Source organism: Oncorhynchus masou, chromosome 32, assembly GCF_036934945.1.
Source record: "Oncorhynchus masou masou isolate Uvic2021 chromosome 32, UVic_Omas_1.1, whole genome shotgun sequence".
NCBI classification, from domain to species: domain Eukaryota; kingdom Metazoa; phylum Chordata; class Actinopteri; order Salmoniformes; family Salmonidae; genus Oncorhynchus; species Oncorhynchus masou.
This window is the reverse complement of record NC_088243.1, coordinates 35,744,557-35,768,374: the sequence shown is the minus strand read 5'-3', so window position 1 is coordinate 35,768,374 and position 23,818 is coordinate 35,744,557. Positions and strand designations below refer to the sequence as shown.

Sequence of the window (23,818 nt, the reverse complement as noted above, 5' to 3'; positions counted from 1 at the left end):
AATCTCCCAAATATATGACTTAACATCTAAGAGGTTAGTACTATTAGTACAAGCAATGTGGTAAAAACTCTATTGAGCCTGTCAGAGGGCAAGTTGGAGCTATTGTCACAGTGCCTATTCCCATCATATCCTTTCAGACCTTATGCCTAGAATGTTGGGCCTAAGGGTTAATGTATGTCAATTCAAATGTCAATTTGAATTGACATTCATGTGCAACTGAAAATGCTCAAACTACCAATTGAAAGTTTGATTTGAATATGAAGATGTCAGTGGGTGTGTGTAGGCATTACATAAACGCCTATGTGTCTTTGAACACAGGCGAGATGTAGATATGCAGGCATGAGATCAAAAAAGAGAGAACAGATAAGCAGAGATAAGATCATCTGTGCAGAAGCTAGTAGCTGTGACACCGTGAGGTTTCCACCTCCCAGGAGAGACACAGCCAACCACACTGAACCACTCGATCCTGACCCCCACACACAGTAACTTATGTCTGCAGAGATCATAAGGTATCCAAACTAGTCTCTGTACACAGACTGTTGCATCAGGTAATATACCAATGCTAGCATACATTGCTCCAATGTCTGGGATATCCGAGACAATAGCCTAACAGGAGTATTCTCAAATCAAGTTAATATATCTGGGCATCCTCGCTTACAAGATTGACCAGGCTTTGCCTGATTTGATTTAGAAGGCTACATTTTGGGCTTAACCTGACCAGAACATTTTTCATCAACTGTTTTGTATCCCAGCAACCTGTCCTCTCAAGGGCTTGTCTACAGGTATGTACTGATAACTTATGAAGAGTATTTGAAATAAACTGGTTCTTAGTTACATCGGAAATAATGTCTAGTAATGAATGAGGCTTGTAAAACCTTTGACGAACCAAAATAGTGTTATTTCTCACACACAACATGCACAACACCTGTTCGCTGACTCATACATTGACACACTACAGGCGTTCCCTTCCTTGAGCCTGCAACCTGGTCTCAGAGCATTTCATATCATTCTGTACGTAAATCCGTGACACCCCATTTAGCATTATATGTTGCGTTTTGTATGGTATATATTAATTTGTGGACTTACATTACCTATTTTATATGATATGTTACAAATTACAATTTGTATTATATGTTCCCAAAATTTGCTAAACGTGCAATATGTTACAAATTTTCAAAATGTATGAAATGTCATGAATTCTAGCTTGGTGGCTAACGTTAGCTGACTTTCCATTACATAGACTGACCAGGGAAATCCAGGTGAAAGCTACTGTATGATCCACTTCAGTCTGTGTAGATGAAGGGGAGGAGACAGGTTAAAGAAGGATTTTTAAGCTTTGAGGCAGACAATTGGAACATGGATTGTGTATGTGTGCCAGAGGGTGGTGAACCATCAAGACAAAAGATTTACATACATATCCCAGAAGAAAGAAATGATCTCACTCCAATACATTTTAATAGAAAGTTAGAAAAAATATATAAGATCTTGCTACCATGGAAAGGAAAATAACTGTCTGTGGAAAAATCACCCTGATTCACTTTTTAGTCATATCACAGTTAACCTATTTGATTAAGGTTTTGCCTACACCTAGTGACCTGCTTTTTAAATTATATGAACAAAAAATATTCAATTTTATTTGAAATGGCAAGCCAGACAAAATTAAAATGGCCTATTTATATAACGAACATGAATTCAGATAGCAGAAAATATTAAATGTTAAAGCATTCGACCTCTCAGTAAAGGCATCAGTCATACAAAATTTATACTTGCATCCAAAATGGTTCTCTAGTAAATTAGTAAGAATATCTCACCCCATGTTCAAGAATGGCCTTTTTCCCTTTATTCAGATAACAACTGCTCACTTTCCATTATTATTTTTTTTAAACAAGCCTTAGAAAGTTGGTTGCAATTTCAGTTTAATACACCTGAAAAGACATAACAAATAAAACAACAAATATACTTCTCCATAAAACTTTTTTTTTACGATCATTTAAAAATATATATATATATATAATTTCTGTAAATGATATCATAAATAGGACTAGTGGAGTTATGTCAGCTAACACAGACATATCGAAATGTTTGCTCTACCCAAAATTGCAACCGACCAATTGCAGCATTACCAAGTGGAAGGGGAAAAAGTAAGGAACTTGTCTGTCGGCCCTGCATTAAAGACCAAAAATGGCTAAAGAAAATTGTGATACATAAAAATATATACCAATTTCATTTAAGGACCAAAAAATTGACAGCTGTGCCATATAAATTGCTAAATAGTTGGGAAGAGATTTTCGACGTACCAATTCCATGGCACATGGTTTAAGAATTGACACGCAAAACAACGCTGGATTCAAAAATTCTTGCAACCAATAGAATGTTATATATATGGGGGATACAATCTTCCCAGCTCTGCAGATTTTGCTGCGAGGAGGTACAGTCATTAGATCATTTATTTTGGTACTGTCCATACGTAGCTCGTTTTTTGGTCACAGCTCCAGGAATGACTGAAGAATTGCAACATTTACCTAGAACTAATGCTGCAGATAGCAATACTGGGTGAATTGAAAAGTCTTAGTCAATCGATCAATAATATAATAATTACTTTAGCAAAAAAATTAATCTTTAATTTACAATCTGTAGAAGCTATGAGAATAGAAAGGTTCAGTACTTTTGTGAAGCACAGTCGAAAAATATATTGAAAATAGAAATCCAAAATGGATGGTGTTGAGAGATAGATGGAAGGGGTTGAATGGAGCTGAAGGGTGGGACTAATAATAACAAGATAACCAATGTAAAACATACGGGGTCTGTAAAATGTATATAGGTTCAGAAATGTTGTGAAATAGCACAGTTACAAATAGAAATCAAACTGGATGGACATCAGAAATAGACGACGGACTAAAAACAAACAAAATATATACATTGTAAAATAGATTGTGTCTGTAAAATGTGTATAGTATGTATAAACTGAAGGTAGAAGCCTAAGTGTTATTGTTTACTAGTTTACACCAATTGGGGGAGGGGTGGTAGGCTTTGCTAGGAATAATAATGGTGGATTCTTTAAAAAAAGTGTCTATGTGTATGTATATATATATGTGTATGAATGTTTATATATATATATAAACATTAATGGGTATGTGTATGTATGTATGTATATTGATATATTTACCCCAAAAATATATTGGGGATTGGAAATGATGCAGACAATTACATTAATGGAACTATCCGCAATGTTAATGCTGAGCCACCCCCTGAAATAAAATATATATAAATAAAAAGACAAAAGATTTAAGTGCCTTTGAACTGGGTTGCACCAGTTTGAGTGTGTCAAGAACTGCAACGCTGCTGGGTTTTTCACGTTCAACAGTTCCCCGTGTGTATCAAGAATGGTCCACCACCCAATGGACATCCAGCCAACCTGACACAACTGTTGGATGCATTGGAATCAACATGGGCCAGAATCCCTGTGGAACGCTTTTGACAGCTTGTACTGTAGAGTCCAAAGGGGAAAGGGGTGCAACTTAATATTAGGACGGTGTTTGTAATGTTTTGAACACTCAGTGTGTGTAGGCTACCTGTTAGAGCTTCTGTTAGACAGAGGCTGTGCGTCTCAAGGGGAGGCTGTGCGGTCTTGCCCTCTAACTGTGTCTGTTCAGATAGGTCAGGTTAAGCCTGACACAGAGGTTATTTATTTTGGGCTATTGCCCGTGTATATCCATGAATATTTGCTAAATCTACTTGTATATTTTGTATAATATGACACTTTCCCCATTGGATCACTGCCGGCGTGAGTGGGGGTGGGCATTCTATGTTGTTTTTCTATGTGTTTGGCCTGGTATGGTTCCCAATCAGAGGCAGCTGTCTTTCGTTGTCTCTGATTGAGAACCATACTTAGGTAGCCTGTTCCCCCCTGGTGTTTGTGGGTAGTTGTTTTCTGTTTTGTGTCTGCATCAGACACAACTGTTTCAGTTTAGTTTGTTCTCTTTGTTGTTTTGTTAATCAGTGTTCAGTTCCATTAATAAGAGTATGAACACGTACCACGCTGCACTTTGGTCCTCTCCAACAGCCGTGACAATCACCAAGACCTGGAAATAAATCTACACTCTGAGCACTTCAACCTGCCATGCCTTCTGCTGATTACAGGCCCTTACCACTGCTACAAGGTCTATATTTTACAATTACATAATCCAAAGGTGTTATAGACAAAATAATGAAAAGGGCTGTCTGGTAGCCTCAATAAATAGACAAAGATTTGTAGTTGAACAAATAATTGCACAAATATGTATTTCAAATTTTTATTTGCACGACTTGGACTTGACCTGTTCTACTTTGGACTTGACTTGAGACTTGGACCTTGTGATTTGCTTGTGACTCGAATAATAGTGACTTGGTCCCACCTCTGGTTTAGAGCTCAGATTATTGTTTTGTTTCTATGGTTGTAAAGCAATTTTGTCCTTGAAAAGCTCTATACTGTATAAGGCCCATGTATTATTTGAAGAGGATCCGCAATGAATCACATCACATTCCAAGGCACGAGCAAATCCTCGAGCACTATGAGCACATTCATTCGTAACCGTTCTTAGATGATTGAGAGATTAATGTCTTCACACTGTGGATCAGCACTATTGTGACACTGAGCACAGAGAATCTTGCAATTAATTGCGTTTAAATGGCTGTCGGTGAGATACAGAGTGTGGTTGGGAAGCTAAATAGGAACAGGAACATGTATTGTGAAAGACGGAAGTGTCTTTTAACATAGCACGTGTGTAACATGTGAGTGGTAGCATGACAATATCTCACCGTAGTCAGATTGTTCCTCATACAGTGTGTCACTGTACATCTCTACAGCTATTATCCATTATAAATAGCTACAGTACTTGGGTAATATAGTGTAGTTACCAAATGCTTTACACAATTTGTCTTTTCGGTCATGTTTATCATTCTTATCAAACAGAAGTCATGAGAGTCATGATAATACCGTGTGGGAGCTGATTTTCGATGTGCTTGCAAGCAGGCTTCACTGGCATCATGTTGACCTGTTTTAGGCACATCAGTGTTGATGTGGGAACAGATGTGAGATGCTGTGTACAAGGTGTCTTAGTATCTCTAGCCTTGGGTCTGATAAGGATTGGATCAGTGCTTTCGATCAGACAAATGCAGTTGTTAAACACCTACACGTGCCTTGATGTACTCTCAGTCACAACAGAAAATGGGGTCATTCACAACCAACGGATGTTCTCAAGCTCTCAGACATGTTGGTTTCTCAGTAAATAGGGTTTGCACTCCTCAGTTTCACTGCTGTATGTGTAAAATAGGACATGTCACATTGAAGCTACAGACAATAGTTCAGTTACTGTGATGTTCATATCTTCTCATATCTTCATATCTTCTCTTTTTGTTATGGACTTGATTGTACATCATGACATTCAATAACTAAATCATGATAGAAGGCCTACTATTTTCGGCAGAAATATATATTTTTCTCCACAGGTGATAAACATGGAGGTGCATAATGCGACGCAAACGGATGAATATGATTATTATGACCCAAAAGACTACACTGAAAGTTATCCTGATGAAAGCGGAACAGAATATATCTGTAACCTGAATCTCAACCACGATATGGAGATAGTCATACAGACCTACATCCATTCCTTCATCTGTGCATTCGGTCTCTGTGGCAATGCGTTGGTGATTGTTACATATGCCTTCTACAAGAAAGCCAAGACCATGACGGACATGTACCTTCTGAACGTGGCTGTGGCAGATCTGCTGTTCATCGTGACCCTGCCACTCATCATCTACAATGAGCAGCATGACTGGAGCATGGGCTCGGTGGTCTGCAAGGTACGGGTTTGGTGTAGTTCCTAATAAAGCTCCTGATGTTTCAATGTCGTTCATGTTACAGTGAAGTCAGAGGCAGATGTCAACATTGCATGGAATTATAAGAATATGTTGTTCATTCTCTAAGGCCCTACGAGGAGCCTACAGCATCAACCTGTACAGTGGCATGCTCCTGTTGGCCTGCATCAGTGGAGACCGATACATCTCCATCGTCCAGGCCAGGCGCTCCTTCGGCCTCCGCTCCCGGACCCTGATCTACAGCCGCCTCATCTGCACAGCCATCTGGGCTCTGGCCATAGCCCTGTCTATCCCCACAGTCATCTACAACGAGCGGGTTGAGGAGACCAACCGGTTGGGAGAGACTATAGCCGTGTGCCAGGCTCAGTTTGAAAGTAACAAGACCGCCCGGCTGATAAAGGTGCTGGTACCCAGTCTGCAGATGACCATGGGGTTCTTCCTGCCCATCCTGGTCATGGTCTTCTGTTATGCCAGCATCATCTGGACCCTCCTGAAGGCCCACAACACCCAGAGGCACAAGGTTCCAGTATCCACCAAAGTTCCAGTCATAGAATTAGAATGTTTAATTATAAGAATACAGTCAATGTTTCTTATAGGGTCAATTAAGTTTCTTGTTGTTTCTTCTCTCACTTAAGGCAGTGCGTGTGGTTCTAGCTGTGGTTGTGGTCTTTATCGTGTGCCACTTGCCCTACAACATGGCCCTGCTCTACCACACAGTGGCTCTGTTTCAGCAGAGGGAGTGTGAGGAGGAGAAGGTCATCCTCACCACCCTCACCACCACCAGGAGCGTGGCCTACCTCCACTGCTGCCTCAACCCCATCCTGTACGCCTTCGTCGGGGTCAAGTTCAGGAACCACTTCAGGAAGATCCTGGTGGATCTGTGGTGCCTGGGCAGGAAGTACATCTACCCCTCGTGTCGCTCCTCACGCATGACCTCTGACCTCTATATCCCAGCTCGCAAGTCCACTGACGGATCCAACAATGAGAATGGCTCCTCGTTCACCATGTGAAGATGGGAGTAGGTTGAGATTGCCTCCAACTACAGGAAGTCCAGTAGTGACTGTTATTATGAGCATTTGATTGATGCTGTAGCTACAGTACATGGTATTTGTAACATGGATGCTGATAATTATGTATTGAAATTGCTCTAATGACCAATATTCCTCTTTGCTTATCAATGCCAATTTGTTTCACAGCATGATACTGCTTTTTGTCAAAATATAGCCAAGAATTACTAAAACATAAAAACAATAGAATAAAAATTTACTGGATGCAATCTAATAGAATACAATGACACTATGTGTCTTTAAAGTAAATGTATTTGTCTAGAAAATATCTCATCTCTCTTAAAAATAACTCTAAAATACAAATAAGCATTCACTAGTTCCATGGGATGTTTTGCATAAACCAGTCTTTCAGTAAAAGTAATTTGGTGCCAAAGGGGAGCTTTCCAAATGAAAGTGTGTGTGGGCTACAGAGAGATACAAAATGGTGCAGTTTGAGGCAATATGGTGGAGAGTGATGCTGGAGATGGCGGTGTGAGCAGGTGTGATGTTGCCATTTGTATGTGTAAGTTTTGTTTTGTATTGTTATTGTTAAAAAATATGTATACAGTACCAGTCAAAGGTTTGGACACAACTACTCATTCAAGGGTTTTTCTTTAGTTGTACTATGTCTACATTGTATAATAAAAGTGAAGACATCCCAATTATGAAATAGCACATATGGAATCATGTAGTAACCAAAAAAGTGTTAAACTAACATATATTTGAGATTTGAGATTTTTCAAAGTAGCCACCCTTTGCCTTGATTTGCTTTGCACAAATCTTTAATTGTACTGGTTACATGAATTTGGGTTATTTCCAGGGATACACAACATCCTGAAATATATGTAGACATCTTTGTTAGAAATAATACTATATTTCCCTTGACGGAGTGTTGCTGAATTTAATAAATACTTCAACTTACCCCACTCTCCCCTGAACCTTGGAATACAGTATACTGTATTTACAAATGCAAGCATAGTACTCTCCCTTCTCTGTGTCCATGATCCTACAAGACACATTAAGACCTTCCACTTTATTTTCTTAACATCCTGTTTTTTGTTATCTTCATAAGCTTTTCAGGTAAGACACTTTTCAACAACAAAGAGAGTTTTGGTTTGAGCAAGATTAGAGGGTAAGAGAAAATAAAACAACTTCAGATTAAGTTTCCACATGAAAGTGTTCGAGGATGAGCAGAGTCAATAGGCATAGATAGAGTGGAGGAAGGGAAGCTAAAAGTGGAGATGACAACGCAGCTGTACAACTGTGGTATAATTGGAATTAATTCATAATAGGAGAAGGTCTACAGTATTTGTGTCACAGACGCCACCTGTAATGCGCTTAAACATCTAATAAACCCTAATGATGACACATTTCAACAAAATCTAATCATATAGACAGTCACAGCATCATTAGGCTGCTTGAGATACGTACTCATTGTGAATTGGGAATTTTTGGCTGATTTCAGGTTTTCATGACAAGTGAAATCATATGGTGTATTATATGAGGTATAGATTCTATCACAGTGTATTATATATTATATATATATGTATTATATATGGAAGCTAGCCAGAAGCTATCCAGAAGTTAGCCAGTTTACAGGCTAACGTTTGTATTCAGCTAACCATGGTTGGTGGTCATCAGCTATCCTTTAGCTCGAAAATTTTTGTACAACGCGACTCAGACCAGAGCATACCTATTTGCTTTCCATATCCCCGGATTTCTATCGCAAGCTCTGGACATTTACACCTGGATCTTGCAGCTACTCGCTCTACAACCCAGAATTTGTAAGGTACTGGTTGAATGAAACAGACAGAGTCCCAGCCAAAATAGTCCAAATGTTTATTCACGAGAGGGCTGGTTCATTGTACAAAACCATTCATTTTATACTAGCTCCTTACGCACATACTTTCGCACACAAACAGACTCCTTACGCACATACTTTCACACACAAACAGACTCCTTACGCACATACTTTCACACACAAACAGAAGGTATCCTACGCACATACTGTCCCACTATCCAGCCGTCAAAGATTAGGGGAGGCCGTAAGAATCACTCCCCATCCTAAATCAAGATAGGGAGACTGTGGGAAGTACTTCCCGTCCTTTCCGCAATCTCTCAGAGGCCACTAGCCAGGTCAGCACCGAATTCTGTTGAGACAGCCTGTGTTTAAGATACTATAAAAACATATTGTACAGATCTATTGCTTTACCCTAAGTCTGACTAAAACTACACATTTATTATAATTTCACTGACCAACATTTATTATAATTTCACTGACTAAAACTACACACATCATTAATAATAATTTTATGATTCTAATCAATTTCATACAAATATATGATTTCAGGGTGGAATATTCTAATCATTCATTTAAACATTTAAATACCATCAACAATATCTCTCTCATCATCACTCAATACCTAGGTTTACTTCCTCTGTATTCACATCTTACCATACCTTTGTCTGTACATTATACCTTGAAGCTATTTTATCACCCTCAGAAACCTTCTTTTACTCTCTGTTCTGGACGTTCTCATAGCTTTTAGCCGTGCCCTTATCCTACTCCTCCTCTGTTCCTCTGGTGATGTAGAGGTGAATCCAGGCCCTGCAGTGCCTAGCTCCATTCCTATTCCCCAGGCGCTCTCTTTTGATGACTTCTGTAACCATAATAGCCTTGGTTGCATGCATGTTAACATTAGAAGCCTCCACCCTAAGTTCGTTTTATTCATTGCTTTAGCACACTCTGCCAACCCGGATGTCCTAGCCGTGTCTGAATCCTGGCTTAGGAAGACCACCAAAAACTCTGAAATCTCCATCCCTAACTACAACATTGTCAGACAAGATAGAACGGCCAAAGGGGGCGTTGTTGCAATCTACTGCAGAGATAGCCTGCAGAGTTCTGTCCTACTATCCAAGTCTGTACCCAAACAATTTGAACTTCTACTTTTAAAAATCAACCTCTTTAAAAACAAGTCTCTCACCGTTGCCGCCTGCTATAGACCACCCTCTGCCCCCAGCTGTGCTCTGGACACCATATGTGAACTGATTGCCCCCCATCTATCTTCAGAGCTCGTGCTGCTAGGTGACCTAAACTGGAACATGCTTAACACCCCAGCCATCCTACAATCTAAGCTTGATGCCCTCAATCTCACACAAATTATCATTAATTATTAATTATTATTAATGAACCTACCAGGTACCACCACAAAGCCGTAAACACGGGCACCCTCATTGATATCATCCTAACCAACTTACCCTCTAAATACACCTCTGCTGTTTTCAACCAAGATCTCAGCGATCACTGCCTCATTGCCTGCATCCGTAATGGGTCAGCGGTCAAGCAAGCTCCACTCATCACTGTCAAATGCTCCCTGAAACACTTCAGCGAGCAGGCCTTTCTAATCGACCTGGCCCGGGTATCCTGGAAGATTATTGACCTCATCCCGTCAGTAGAGGATGCCTGTTTTTTTTGTAAATGCCTTCCTCACCATCTTAAATAAGCATGCCCCATTCAAGAAATTTAGAACCAGGAACAGATATAGCCCTTGGTTCTCTCCAGACCTGACTGCCCTTAACCTGTTGAAACTCCCCATCCCGGATCCGGGATCGTGACTAAAGCCTCAGGCTCATTAGCATAACGCAACGTTAACGATTTCTGAAAATCGCAAATAAAATGAAAATAATGCGTCTGCTCTCAAGCTTAGCCTTTTCTTAACAACACTGTCATCTCAGATTTTCAAAAAATGCTTTTGAACCATAGAAATTGACTAATTTGTGTAAGAGTATGCTAAGCTAGCTTAGCATTTTGAGTAGCATTTAGCACGCAACATTTTCACAAAAACCAGATAACCAAATAAATAAAATCATTTACCTTTGAAGAGCTTCGGATGTTTTCAATGAGGAGACTCTCAGTTACATACCAAATGCTCAGTTTTTCCTGAAAGCGTCTGTGTGTAGGAGAAATCGTTTCGTTTTGTACATCGCATTTGGCTACCGAAACGAACCGAAAATTCAGTCACCTACAACGTCAAACTTTTTCCGAATTAACTCCATAATATCGACCGAAACATGGCAAACGTTGTTTGGAATCAATCCTCAAGGTGTTTTTTCACATATCTCTTCATTGATATATCGTTCGTGGAAGCTTGCATTCTTCTCTAAATTCCATGGAAAAATACTTGCAGCTGACTTTTGCGCACCAATTTCGGCGCAGGACACCGGGCGGACACCTGGTAAATGTGGTCTCTTATGGTCAATCTTCCAATGATATGCCTACAAATACGTCACAATGCTGCAGACACCTTGGGGAAATGACAGAAAGGGCAGACTTACTCCTCTCGCATTCACAGCCATATAAGGAGACAATGGAAAACAGAGCCTCAAAAATCCTGCTCATTTCCTGGATGCCGTCTCATCTTGGTTTTGCCTGTAGCATCAGTTCTGTGGCACTCACAGATAATATCTTTGCAGTTTTGGAAACGTCAGAGTGTTTTCTTTCGAAAGCTATCAATTATATGCATAGTCGAGCATCTTTTTGTGACAAAATATCTTGTTTAAAACGGGAACGTTTTTTATCCAAAAATTAAAAGAGCGCACCTTATATTGAAGAAGTTAATTATGAAAATTATTAATAATCCCCCTTTGGGGCCAAAAAGGGCACTTTTGGTCAGTGACTGCAGGAAAGAGACACTGTTACAGTTGCCCCCCTTTTCTGACCTACATAAGACTGGATTTGAGTTCACAAAGATCAAAATCACAACACCACATGCAAGAATCTTGATCGAGTGTAAAAGACACTGCTGAAACATTGTATGCAACATGTGTTGTTAGGGCCCCTTTGAACACAAAGGTACAATTTTCACATAACTCCCTATGATGATTTACAAGAATTGGAGGGTCTTCACACTAATTAGACTTTTTGCAAAAATAACCTTGACAACACATTTTACTGCAATGTAAACTTGCAAACTAATCACAACTCAAACGCTACATCCGGAGGAAGCACAGGAGAATAACCAGACAGTTGCCCCCTCTAAGCAGGGCAGTGAAAACAGTTGGCTTGTTGCGCCAGCAGTCTTACATGTAAAAATGTAATAGCTGAGCCATGTTTTTGAAACAGCTGAAATGTACAGACATTTTCCTTCTTTTTGAGACTTGCTTTATTGAGTTTTAACCTGATGAAAAAACTGAAGTAAAAGCCTGTTACATTCTGAAATTGTCATCATATCTTTAAATCTCAACGGTGTAGTTTCTGCTTGACTGCACTGAGCCACCGATGTCCAGGAAAGAAGCAACTCACATGCTTCGTAAAGAACAGGTGTAGACTAACAGTGAAATGATTACTTATGCAGAGAGACATTTTTTAAATAATAGAAAAACAATAGCACAAGGAATAAATACACAATGAGTAACGATAGCCTGACTATATACACGAGGTACTAGTGCCAATTCTATGTGCAGGGGTACAATGTAATTGAGGTATGTACAGTTGAAGTCGGAAGTTTACATACACTTAGTCATTAAAACTTGTTTTTCAACCACTCCACAAATTTCTTGTTAACAAACTATAGTTTTGGCAAGTAGGTTAAGACATCTAATTTGTGCATGACACAAGTAATTTTTCCAACAATTGTTTACAGACAGATTATTTCCCTTATAATTCACTGTATCACAATTCCAGTGGGTCAGAAGTTTACAAAGACTAAGTTGACTGTGCCTTTAAACAGCTTGGAAAATTCCAGACAATTATGTCATGGATTTAGAAGTTTCTGATAGGCTAATTAACATCATTTGAGTCTAATTAATCCCATCATTTGAGTCGGCTGGGGCCACTACTTTTCATATGGGTGGCCCCAGTGAACCCACGAGGTGTGCCATGCTCTGTGGATGTATTTCAAGGCCTACCTTCAAACTCAGTGCCTCAATGCTTGACATCATGGGAAAATTTAAAGAAATCAGCCCAAAAATTATAGACCTCCACAAATCTGGTTCATCCTTGGGAGCAATTTCCAAACACCTGAAGGTACCATGTTCATCTGTACAAACAATAGTATGCACATATAAACACCATGGGACCACGCAGCCGTCATACCACTCAGGAAGGAGACGCGTTCTGTCTCCTGGAGATGAACGTACTGGGAGAAAAGTGTAAATCAATCCCAGAACAACAGCAAAGGACCTTGTGAAGATGCTGGAGGAAACAGGTACAAAAGTATCTATATCCACAGTAAAACGAGTCCTATATCGACATAAAAGGAAAGATCGCTTAGCAAGGAAGAAGCCACTGCTCCAAAATCGCCATAAAAAAGCCAGACAATGGTTTGCAACTGCACATGGGGACAAAGATCGTACTTTTTGGAGAAATGTCCTCTGGTCTGATTAAACAAAAATAGAACTGTTTGGCCATAATGACCATCGTTATGTTTGGAGGAAAAAGGGGGATGCTTGCGAGCCGAAGAACTCCATCCCAACTGTCATGTTGTGGGTTGCTTTGCTGCAGGAGGGATTGGTGCACTTCACAAAATAGATGGACAATGATCCCAAGCATACTTCCAAAGTTGTTGAAAAATGGCTTAAGGACAACAAAGTCAAGGTATTGGAGTGGCCATCACAAAGCCCTGACCTCAAACCCATATAAAATTTGTGGGCAGAACTGAAAAAACGTGCGAGCAAGGAGGCCTGCAAACCTGACTCAGTTACACCAGCTCTGTCAGGAGGAATGGGCCAAAATTCACCCAACTTATTGTGGGAAGCTTGTGGAAGGCCACCCGAAATGTTTGACCCAAGTTAAACACTCAAAAGGCAATGCTACCAAAGACTAATTGAGAATATGTAAACTTCTGAACCACTGGTAATGTGATGAAAGAAATAAAAGCTGAAATAAATCATTCTCTCTACTATTATTCTGACATTTCAGATTTTTTAAATAAAGTGGTGATCCTATCTGACCTAAGACAGGGACTTTTTACGAGGATTAAATGTCAGGATTTGTGAAAAACTTTAGTTGTGTTTAATTGTATGTAAAATTCTGACATTTAACTGTACCTTGTTGCTTAATATCTTGGTCCATGTACAAAGATTTCAAACAGATGTTTGCGACTCTATCTAAATGCTGACTCTACCGTGCTACTCACCCTGTACTATTTTTACTAGAATTAAATGTAAGGAATTGTGAAAAACGTATTGGTTTAAATGTATTTGGCTAAGGTTGGATAAACAGTTGCAGCAGCGAGTCAAAATAGTTAGTGCTAAAAGGGTCAATGCAGATAGTTAAATACTTAATAGCTACCCAGACTAACTATTTAGCAGTCTTGTGGCCTGGGGGTAGAAGCTTTTCAGGGTCCTGTGGGTCCCAGACTTGGTGCAATGGTACCACTTGCCGTGTGGTAGCAGAGAGAAAAGTCTATGATTTGGGTGACTGGAGTCGTTGAATATTTTTAGGGCCATCCTTTGACACAGCCTGGTATCAAGGTCCTGGATGGCATGTTGCTCGGCCCCAGTGATGTAATGGGTCTTACGCACTACCCTCTGTAGCACCTTGTGGTGTGATGCTAACCAGTTACCATACTAAGTAGTGATGCACCCAGTCAAGATGCTCTCAATGGTTCAGATGTAGAACTTTTTGGGGATCTGAGGGCCCATGCCAAATATTTTCAGCCCTCTTCACGACTGCGTTGATGTGTGTGGACCATGATAATTCTTTAGTGGCGTGGACACGAGGAACTTGACACTCTCGACCTGCTGCACTACAGCCCTGTCGATGGGGGCATGTCCGGGGATCCGTTTCCTGTAGTCCCTGATCAGCTCCACACTACCAGGTCACTATAGGCTGTCTCATTATCGTTGGTGATCAGGCCAACCACCGTTGTGTCGTCAGCAAACTCAATGATGGTGTTGGAGTAGTGCCCGGCCATGCAGTTGTGGGTGAACAGGGAGTACAGGAGGGGAATAAGCATGCACCCCTGAGGAATTAACGTTTTCATTAGCAATTGTCTTTTACCTCATATGCTTTTTTTCCTCATATAATGACTTCCATGATATTTATAAAATTAAGCCTGGTTTGTTCTACGATAAATGTAATACTCTAACTAGTGTAAGCGGTCCTATCTAGCTATGGTTCAGCTAAACATCAGCATTCAGCTAACAGCCAGCACAGTGACGTGAGGAGGATGCAGAAATAATTTTGCTTAGCTAGCTAACGTTACCTAGCTGTAGAGCCTATATTATAATAGGAATAACACTGTATGATAATGTTTCTGTACTTTTATATTCATAGCTATGGGAGGGGTAAACGTTAATTATTGCCACACTAACATTACTTGATCATGGAGCATGTTGTTAGTTACCTATCTATCTCTCTAGCTTGCAGGAGTTAGCTGTGTATTGTCGACTAATTTATCATTATAATCTTGAATAATCTTGCATTATTCAAGAGTGTAAAATGGTTTAGTTGAATAAATCAATAGTGTAATACGTTTTAGAAGAAAAGTTGCTTGGATTGTTAAATAGTTTGTGCTTATTGTCTATTGGCTATTTTTATATTTATGGTCAATTTGAGCTGAGGACCAGGAATGTTGTCTTGACAGCCACAATGAAAGGTAAGACGAGGCAAGGATGTAAAGTAAAAATCTCTTTCGCCAATCCACTCCTCAGACTCTCCTTTATCTATCGTAGGGGGAATAGGGCCTTAGTATAGAGAGAAAAAGTGATACTGTAGAGACTTGAGGGTCTTCACCCAGACTGAAGTTTCCTGCACCATGAGGAAGGTACACATCCACCAATAGTGGGGGAACTGTTACTATGCATATCGATAGTAAAGCCTATGGATTCCGTACTGATAATGTACGCAGAATTGAGGTTGTATTCTTGACAAGTTCATTGAATAAAGCACTGTGGAGTGTTCAAAGTATTATAGCAATAAAAAACGTTGAGAAAAACACTAAATAATGTTTAAAGTGTAAAGCGTAATACATAAAGCTGCTATATACAACATTGCATACAGCTTCTTGTATAAACCAACCACATAGGTTCTGTATTCTGATTATGTTAAGGAGTGAAGCAAGCAGCAGCAAGACACAGTAACATGACATAGAATCCACTAGATTTACCTCCCAAACTGCTACTATTACCTATTGCTGTTGGGGAGGATACCTCCCAAACCTCTACTATTGCTGGTGGGGAGGATACCTCCCAAACCTCTACTATTACCTATTGCTGGTGGGGAGGATACCTCCCAAACCTCTACTATTACCTATTGCTGGTGGGGAGGATACCTCCCAAACCTCTACTATTACCTATTGCTGGTGGGGAGGATACCTCACAAACCTCTACTATTACTATTTCTGGTGGGGAGGATACCTCCCAAACCTCTACTATTGCTGGTGGGAAGGATACCTCCCAAACCTCTACTATTACCTATTGCTGGTGGGGAGGATACCTCCCAAACCTCTACTATTGCTGGTGGGGAGGATATCTCCCAAACCTCTACTATTGCTGGTGGGGAGGATATCTCCCAAACCTCTACTATTACCTATTGCTGGTGGGGAGGATATCTCCCAAACCTCTCCACTATTGCTGGTGGGGAGGATATCTCCCAAACCTCTACTATTGCTGGTGGGGAGGATATCTCCCAAACCTCTACTATTGCTGGTGGGGAGGATATCTCCCAAACCTCCACTATTGCTGGTGGGGAGGATATCTCCCAAACCTCCACTATTGCTGGTGGGGAGGATATCTCCCAAACCTCTACTATTACCTATTGCTGGTGGGGAGGATATCTCCCAAACCTCTACTATTACCTATTGCTGGTGGGGAGGATATCTCCCAAACCTCCACTATTGCTGGTGGGGAGGATATCTCCCAAACCTCTACTATTACCTATTGCTGGTGGGGAGGATATCTCCCAAACCTCCACTATTGCTGGTGGGGAGGATACCTCCCAAACCTCTACTATTACCTATTGCTGGTGGGGAGGAGTGCATGTACACCTTTTCACCAAAATATTGCACATTATACAAAGCCATGGGATGATTTGCATAAACCAGTCTTTTCAGTAAAAGTTACATTTTGACATTTCCATTTTAGTCCTTTAGCAGACGCTCTTATCCCATGCGACTTACAGTTAGTTAGTTCATCTTAAGATAGCAAGGTGAGACAACCACATATCACAGTAGTAAGTACAAGTTTCCTCAATAAAGAAGTTATCAGAAAGGTCATGTACTAGTAGGAAAAGGCAAGTGCAAGGTTGTTTGTGTGGGGGGGGAATAAGACTGGGATGTATTATTTAAGATACTCTTTGAAGACGTAGGGTTTCAGATGTTACAAATGTTATGATGCCAAAGCTTTCGAACAGAAAGGCCTGACAGGTGCTTACTATGAAGCATGGTCAAATCAAACTTTGTCACATGCGCCAAATACAACAAGTGTAGACCATCTGTGCATTCGGTCTCTGTGGCAATGCGTTGGTGATTGTTACATATGCCTTCTACAAGAAAGCCATGACGGACGTGTACCTTCTGAACGTGGCTGTGGCAGATCTGCTGTTCATCGTGACCCTGCCACTCATCATCTACAATGAGAAGCATGACTGGAGCATGGGCTCGGTGGTCTGGAAGGTACGGGTTTGGTGTAGTTCCTAATAAAGCTCCTGATGTTTCAATGTCGTTCATGTTACAGTGAAGTCAGAGGCAGATTTGTCATGATGTGTCGTGACGTGACTATCATTAATGTGGTTACGATAATTTTATCAAATCAGTTAACTATGTTTAATTATTACATGATTAAATGAATCATGTAACAATTAACTCATTAGCAATCTTGGGGCACCAAGGAAAAAGTTTGTTTAATGAGTTACTGTTTCCCGAATTAACTCAAGAATATATCAGAATATATCGTTATCATATTAGTCATCCATTAATTATTATTACCTCATATCAGTCTCATTCTGAACGTCGTTGACTTCAAATCTGCATGAACTCTAGTCTATTTGATGATTCAACGATACACAATTTGGCTTAATCATTTATTTACTGATGAACTAAATAATCACACAGAATTACAGAAACACACACACACAGCATAGATAATACGTTGATTACTAACATAATGTAATGAAAAGTTCCTAGTGGACTAACCCGATATGACGGTTTGTTACACAATGAAAGGGGTGGAGAAAGAAAGAGTGGGAGAGACAGAGAGGGGACCCATTGTACATACATGTGGAAAATACGCTTAGCGTAAATATGGAAATTTAGCACCCTAACCACCGCTCATTCAGATTTAGAAATGCAACACATATTTACGCATGTATGTCTTTGTCGTCTCTCTTTTGAAATCGCCAGGTCCGTCAGTGGGGAGTCAGTTAGACAGAAGTCTCTGGTTGTGTAAGTCTCTGGTTGTCCACCAGAAGTCACAATGTCCTCAGTTGTAGTAGTAGGCTCTCTTTGTTCATAAGTGTTGTTAGACTGGATACATCAGATGTACCGCACAATGTTATTCTTTTCTCGTCTTCGGTCGAGTTTCCTAGACTACATTACATGCAGAGCTGCAGGCGGTCCATGTCTTAGTCTAGTCTTCTTCTTCTCTGTTGAGTTTCCGAGGGTCTTACCATTTCGTAATGCTCAGCTCACGCTGTCGGTCATGCTGGTGTGTATTTAAATCGCAACCATTTCAACGTGTAGCCACCACTCCATGCTTCCTGGTCTTGTATTTTTAAACCATTTGTCAGCCGTGTAGCCACTGCTCAATGCTGTCTGGCCTCAATGGTTGATTATTCAGGTTACAGCTACAACCACTTTACACACGGCAGCAACCCGGCATGTTTTGGTCTAATATGTTAATTCTTTAGGAGTCCTTTATAAGCACTCTGGCAAAAGGGGCATTCCATCCTTTTGGCATAATGTCTGTGCTCACGTGGGCGTGGTTACTGGCTGGGTAAAACTTTATATGAAAAACAATTATCTCATTTAGAAGGCTAAAATCACATTTAATCTTCTAACAAATTGTTTCATATTTAATCATATAAGTTTTACAACATTTAGATATATATACATTGTGAATGCTCTTAAAGTTACAATGTTTCTGTTATAACATCTTTAAGGATGTCACAAAACAATAAATGATTTGACATTATTATTTTTTAAGGCCCTCCCAACCATTTCCCACATTCTTTGTGTTAGAAATATTGTTTAATTTTCCATTTTTGGATGTTGGAGTTTTAGCGGGAAGTATCTCTTTGTAACAAAGGGTTCTTTCCCCTCAATGCTGCATGGCAAGGGAGAGAAAATTCCTGTAAGGTATTTTATGACCGTCATAAAACTGGCCAACCTGCAGGTTTGGGGTTCTTCCTGCCCATCCTGGTCATGGTCTTCTGTTATGCCAGCATCATCTGGAACCTGCCCAGGGCCCACAGCACCTGGAGGCACAAAGTTCCAGTATCCACCAAAGTTCCAGTCGTAGAATTAGAATGTTTAATTATAAGAATACAGTCAATGTTTCTTATGGGGTCAATTAAGTTTCTTGTTGTTTCTTCTCTCACTTAAGGCAGTGTGTGGTCCTAGCTGTGGTTGTGGTCTTCATCGTGTGTCACCTGCCCTACAATGTGGCCCTGCTCTACCACACAGTGGCACTGTTCCAACAGAGGGAGTGTGAGGTGGGGAAGGTCATCCTCACCATCTTCACCACCACCAGGAGCGTGGCCTACTTCCCCTGCTGCCTCAACCCCATCCTGTACGCCTTCATTGGGGTCAAGATCAGGAACCACTTCAGGAAGATCCTGGAGGACCTGTGATGCCTGGGCAGGAAGTACATATACCCTTTGGTCACTCCAATGGTGGATCCAACAATGAGAATGGCTCATTGTTCACCATGTGGAGATGGGAGTAGGTAGAGATTGCCTCAAACTACTATGGGTGATGATAACATGGTTAGTCAGGGAGCCCAGTATTGACTGTTACATTCAGCATTGAAAATGTGTTTTCGAGATTGCTCTGAATTCCAAAGTGTGTTTACAAGTCTATGGAAATATTATTTTCATATTATGCTCCTCTGTGCATATCATTGGCAATTTGTTTTTACCTCCTTTTTCTCCCCAATTTCATGATATCCAATTGCGATCTTGTCTCATCGCTGCAACTCCCCAACGGGTTCAGGAAAGGTGAAGGTCGAGTCATGCGTCCTCCAAAACATGACCCGCCAAACTACGCTTCTGAACACCCGCCCACACCAATGTGTTGGACGAAACAGTGTTCAACTGACGACTGAGGTCAGCTTGCAGGCGCCCAGCCTGCCACTAGGAGTCGCTAGAGCGCGATGAGCCAAGTAAGGCCCCCTCAGCCAAACCCTCCCCCAACCCAGACAATGCTGGGTCAATTGCCTTTAAATTAAATGTATTTCTTTAGGACACATCTCATCTCTCTTAAAAATCTCTAAAATACAAATAAGCATTCACTTGTTCCATTGGATGATTTGCACTAACCACGCTTTTCAGTAAAATATTATTTGGTGTCAAAGGGGAGCTATCCAAATCAAATTTATTTATATAGCCCTTCGTACATCAGCTGATATCTCAAAGTGCTGTACAGAAACCCAGCCTAAAACCCCAAACAGCAAGCAATGCAGGTGTAGAAGCACTGTGGTTAGGAAAAACTCCCTAGAAAGGCCAAAACCTAGGAAGAAACCTAGAGAGGAACCAGGCTATGTGGGGTGGCCAGTCCTCTTCTGGCTGTGCCGGGTAGAGATTATAACAGAACATGGCCAAGATGTTCAAATGTTCATAAATGACCAGCATGGTCGAATAATAATAAGGCAGAACAGTTGAAACTGGAGCAACAGCACGGCCAGGTGGACTGGGGACAGCAAGGAGTCATCATGTCAGGTAGTCCTGGGGCATGGTCCTAGGGCTCAGGTCCTCCAGAACGCACGCTTAGATTCACACAGGACACCAAATTGGACAGGAGAAGTACTCCAGATATAACAAACTGACCCCAGCCCCCCGACACATAAACGACTGCAGCATAAATACTGGAGGCAGAGACAGGAGGGGTCAGGAGACACTGTGGCCCCATCCAAGGACACCCCCGGGCAGGGCCAAACAGGAAGGATATAACCCCACCCACTTTGCCAAAGCACAGCCCTCACACCACTAAAGGGATATCTTCAACCACCAACTTACCATCCTGAGACAAAGCTGAGTATAGCCCACAAAGATCTCCGCCATGGCACAACCCAAGGGGGGGCGCCAACCCAGACAGGATGACCACATCAGTGAATCAACCCACTCAGGTGACGCACCCCTTCCAGGGACGGCATGAGAGAGCCCCAGTAAGCCAGTGAATCAGACCCTGCAATAGGGTTAGAGGCAGAGAATCCCAGTGGAAAGAGGGGAACCGGCCAGGCAGAGACAGCAAGGGCGGTTCGTTGCTCCAGAGCCTTTCCGTTCACCTTCCCACTCCTGGGCCAGACTACACTCAATCATATCACCCACTGAAGAGATGAGTCTTCAGTAAAGACTTAAAGGTTGAGACCGAGTTTGCGTCTCTGACATGGGTAGGCAGACCGTTCCATAAAAATGGAGCTCTATAGGAGAAAGCCCTGCCTCCTGCTGTTTGCTTAGAAATTCTAGGGACAATCAGGAGGCCTGCCTCTTGTGACCGTATACGTGTAGGTATGTACGGCAGGATCAAATCAGAGAGATAGGTAGGAGCAAGCCCATGTAATGCTTTGTAGGTTAGCAGTAAAACCTTGAAATCAGCCCTTGCTTTGACAGGAAGCCAGTGTAGAGAGGCTAGCACTAGAGTAATATGATCAAATTTTTTGGTTCTAGTCAGGATTCTAGCAGCCGTATTTAGCACTAACTGAAGTTTATTTAGTGTTTTATCCGGGTAGCCGGAAAGTAGAGCATTGCAGTAGTCTAACCTAGAAGTGACAAAAGCATGGATTAATTTTTCTGCATCATTTTTGGACAGAAAGTTTCTGATTTTTGCAATGTTACGCAGATGGAAAAAAAGCTGTCCTTGAAATGGTCTTGATATGTTCTTCAAAAGAGAGATCAGGGTCCAGAGTAACGCCGAGGTCCTTCACAGTTTTATTTGAGACGACTGTACAACCATTAAGATTAATTGTCAGATTCAACAGAAGATCTCTTTGTTTCTTGGGACCTAGAACAAGCATCTCTGTTTTGTCCGAGTTTAAAAATAGAAAGTTTGCAGCCATCCACTTCCTTATGTCTGAAACACATGCTTCTAGCAAGGGCAATGTTGGGGCTTCACCATGTTTCATTGAAATGTATCCAACAGAAAGACCAAACAGCTTACTGCGAAGCAGGGTGTGATCATATTGGGTGATATAGTGAATATTGCTGAATCTCAAATTGACCCCTGACCCACAAGTCAGTACAGCCTTGGAATACAGTGCACTGTACCCACTGGGCACACCAGGTAATTTCCAAGTGGAAATTTGGATAATATTTGGTTGAGACATTGATTAATGAGATTTCAATCTTTATTCACCCGCTTAAAAAGACAGCCAGATGTTTGTTGAATTCCCAATGTGTTATCACTATGCTTTCAACCATCTATACTGAGCAAAAATATAAACAACATGTGAAGTATTGGTCCCATGTTTCATGAGCTGAAATAAAAGATCCCAGAAATGTTCCATAGGCACAAAAAGCTTATTTCTAACAGATGTTGTGCACAAATTTGTTTACAACCCTGTTAGTGAACATTTCTCCTTTGCCAAGATAATCTATCCACCTGACAGGTGTGGCATATTAAGAAGCTGATTAAACAGCATGATCATTACACAGGTGCACCTTGTATTTTTGTTCAGTATATTTTTGGTCAGTATTAAAGCACAACCAATTCCAATGGAAAAACAATGTCCGATTTCTGGTTGTTATCATCTAAATCAAATGTATTTATAAAGCCCTTCTTATATCAGCTGATATCTCAAAGTGCTGTACAGAAACCCAGCCTAAAACCCCAAACAGCAAGCAATGCAGGTGTAGAAGCACGGTGGCTAGGAAAAAATCCCTAGAAAGGCCAGAACCTAGGAAGAAACCTAGAGAGGAACCAGGCTATGAGGGGTGGCCAGTCCTCCTCTGGCTGTGTCGGGTCGAGATTATAACAGAACATGGCCAAGATGTTCAAATGTTCATAGATGAGCAGCAGGGTCAGATAATAATAATCACAGTGGTTGTCGAGGGTGCAACAGGTCAGCACCTCAGGAATAAATGTCAGTTGGCTTTTCATAGCCGATCATCCAGAGTATCTCTACCGCTCCTGCTGTCTCTAGAGAGTTGAAAACAGCAGGTCTGAGACAGGTAGCATGTCCAGTGAACAGGTCAGGGTTCCATAAGCCGCAGGTAGGACAGTTTAAATTGGAGCAGCAGCACGGCCAGGTGGACTGGGGACAGCAAGGAGTCATCAGGCCAGGTAGTCCTGAGGCATGGTCCTAGGGCTCAGATCCTCATAGAGAATGAAATAATGAAAGAAAGAGAAAGAGAGAAAGAGAATTAGAGAGTGCATACTTAAATTCACACAGGACACCGGATAAGACAGGAGAAATACTCCAGATATAACAGACTGACCCTAGCCCCCCGACACATAAACTACTGCAGCATAAATCCTGGAGGCTGAGACAAGAGGGGTTGGGAGACACTATGGCCCTGTCCGACAATACACCCGGACAGGGCCAAACAGGCAGGATATAACCCCACCCACTTTGCAAAAGCATAGCCCCCACACCACTAGAGGGCGTGACTCAGCCCCTGTAATAGGGTTAGAGGCAGAGAATCCCAGTGGAGAGAGGGGAACCTGCCAGGCAGAGACCGCAAGGGCTGTTCGTTGCTCCAGAGCCTTTCCGTTCACCTTCACATTCCTGGGCCAGACGACACTCAATCATATGACCCA

At 41.3% G+C, this 23,818-nt stretch overlaps 1 protein-coding gene and 1 pseudogene across 1 annotated transcript; both read left to right on the top strand.

The window, feature by feature from the left end:
• Positions 1-467: 467 nt before the first annotated feature.
• On the top strand, positions 468-7,824 carry LOC135526017 (C-C chemokine receptor type 6-like). Its single transcript, XM_064954038.1, has 4 exons — positions 468-782; positions 5,488-5,844; positions 5,969-6,379; positions 6,495-7,824. The coding sequence occupies exons 2-4, from the start codon at positions 5,497-5,499 to the stop codon at positions 6,867-6,869; spliced, it is 1,134 nt and encodes a 377-aa protein (XP_064810110.1). The 5' UTR covers positions 468-782; positions 5,488-5,496; the 3' UTR covers positions 6,870-7,824.
• A 7,840-nt stretch (positions 7,825-15,664) lies between these two features.
• LOC135527200 (C-C chemokine receptor type 7-like) overlaps positions 15,665-23,818 on the top strand; it is a 27,026-nt pseudogene continuing 18,872 nt past the window's right edge.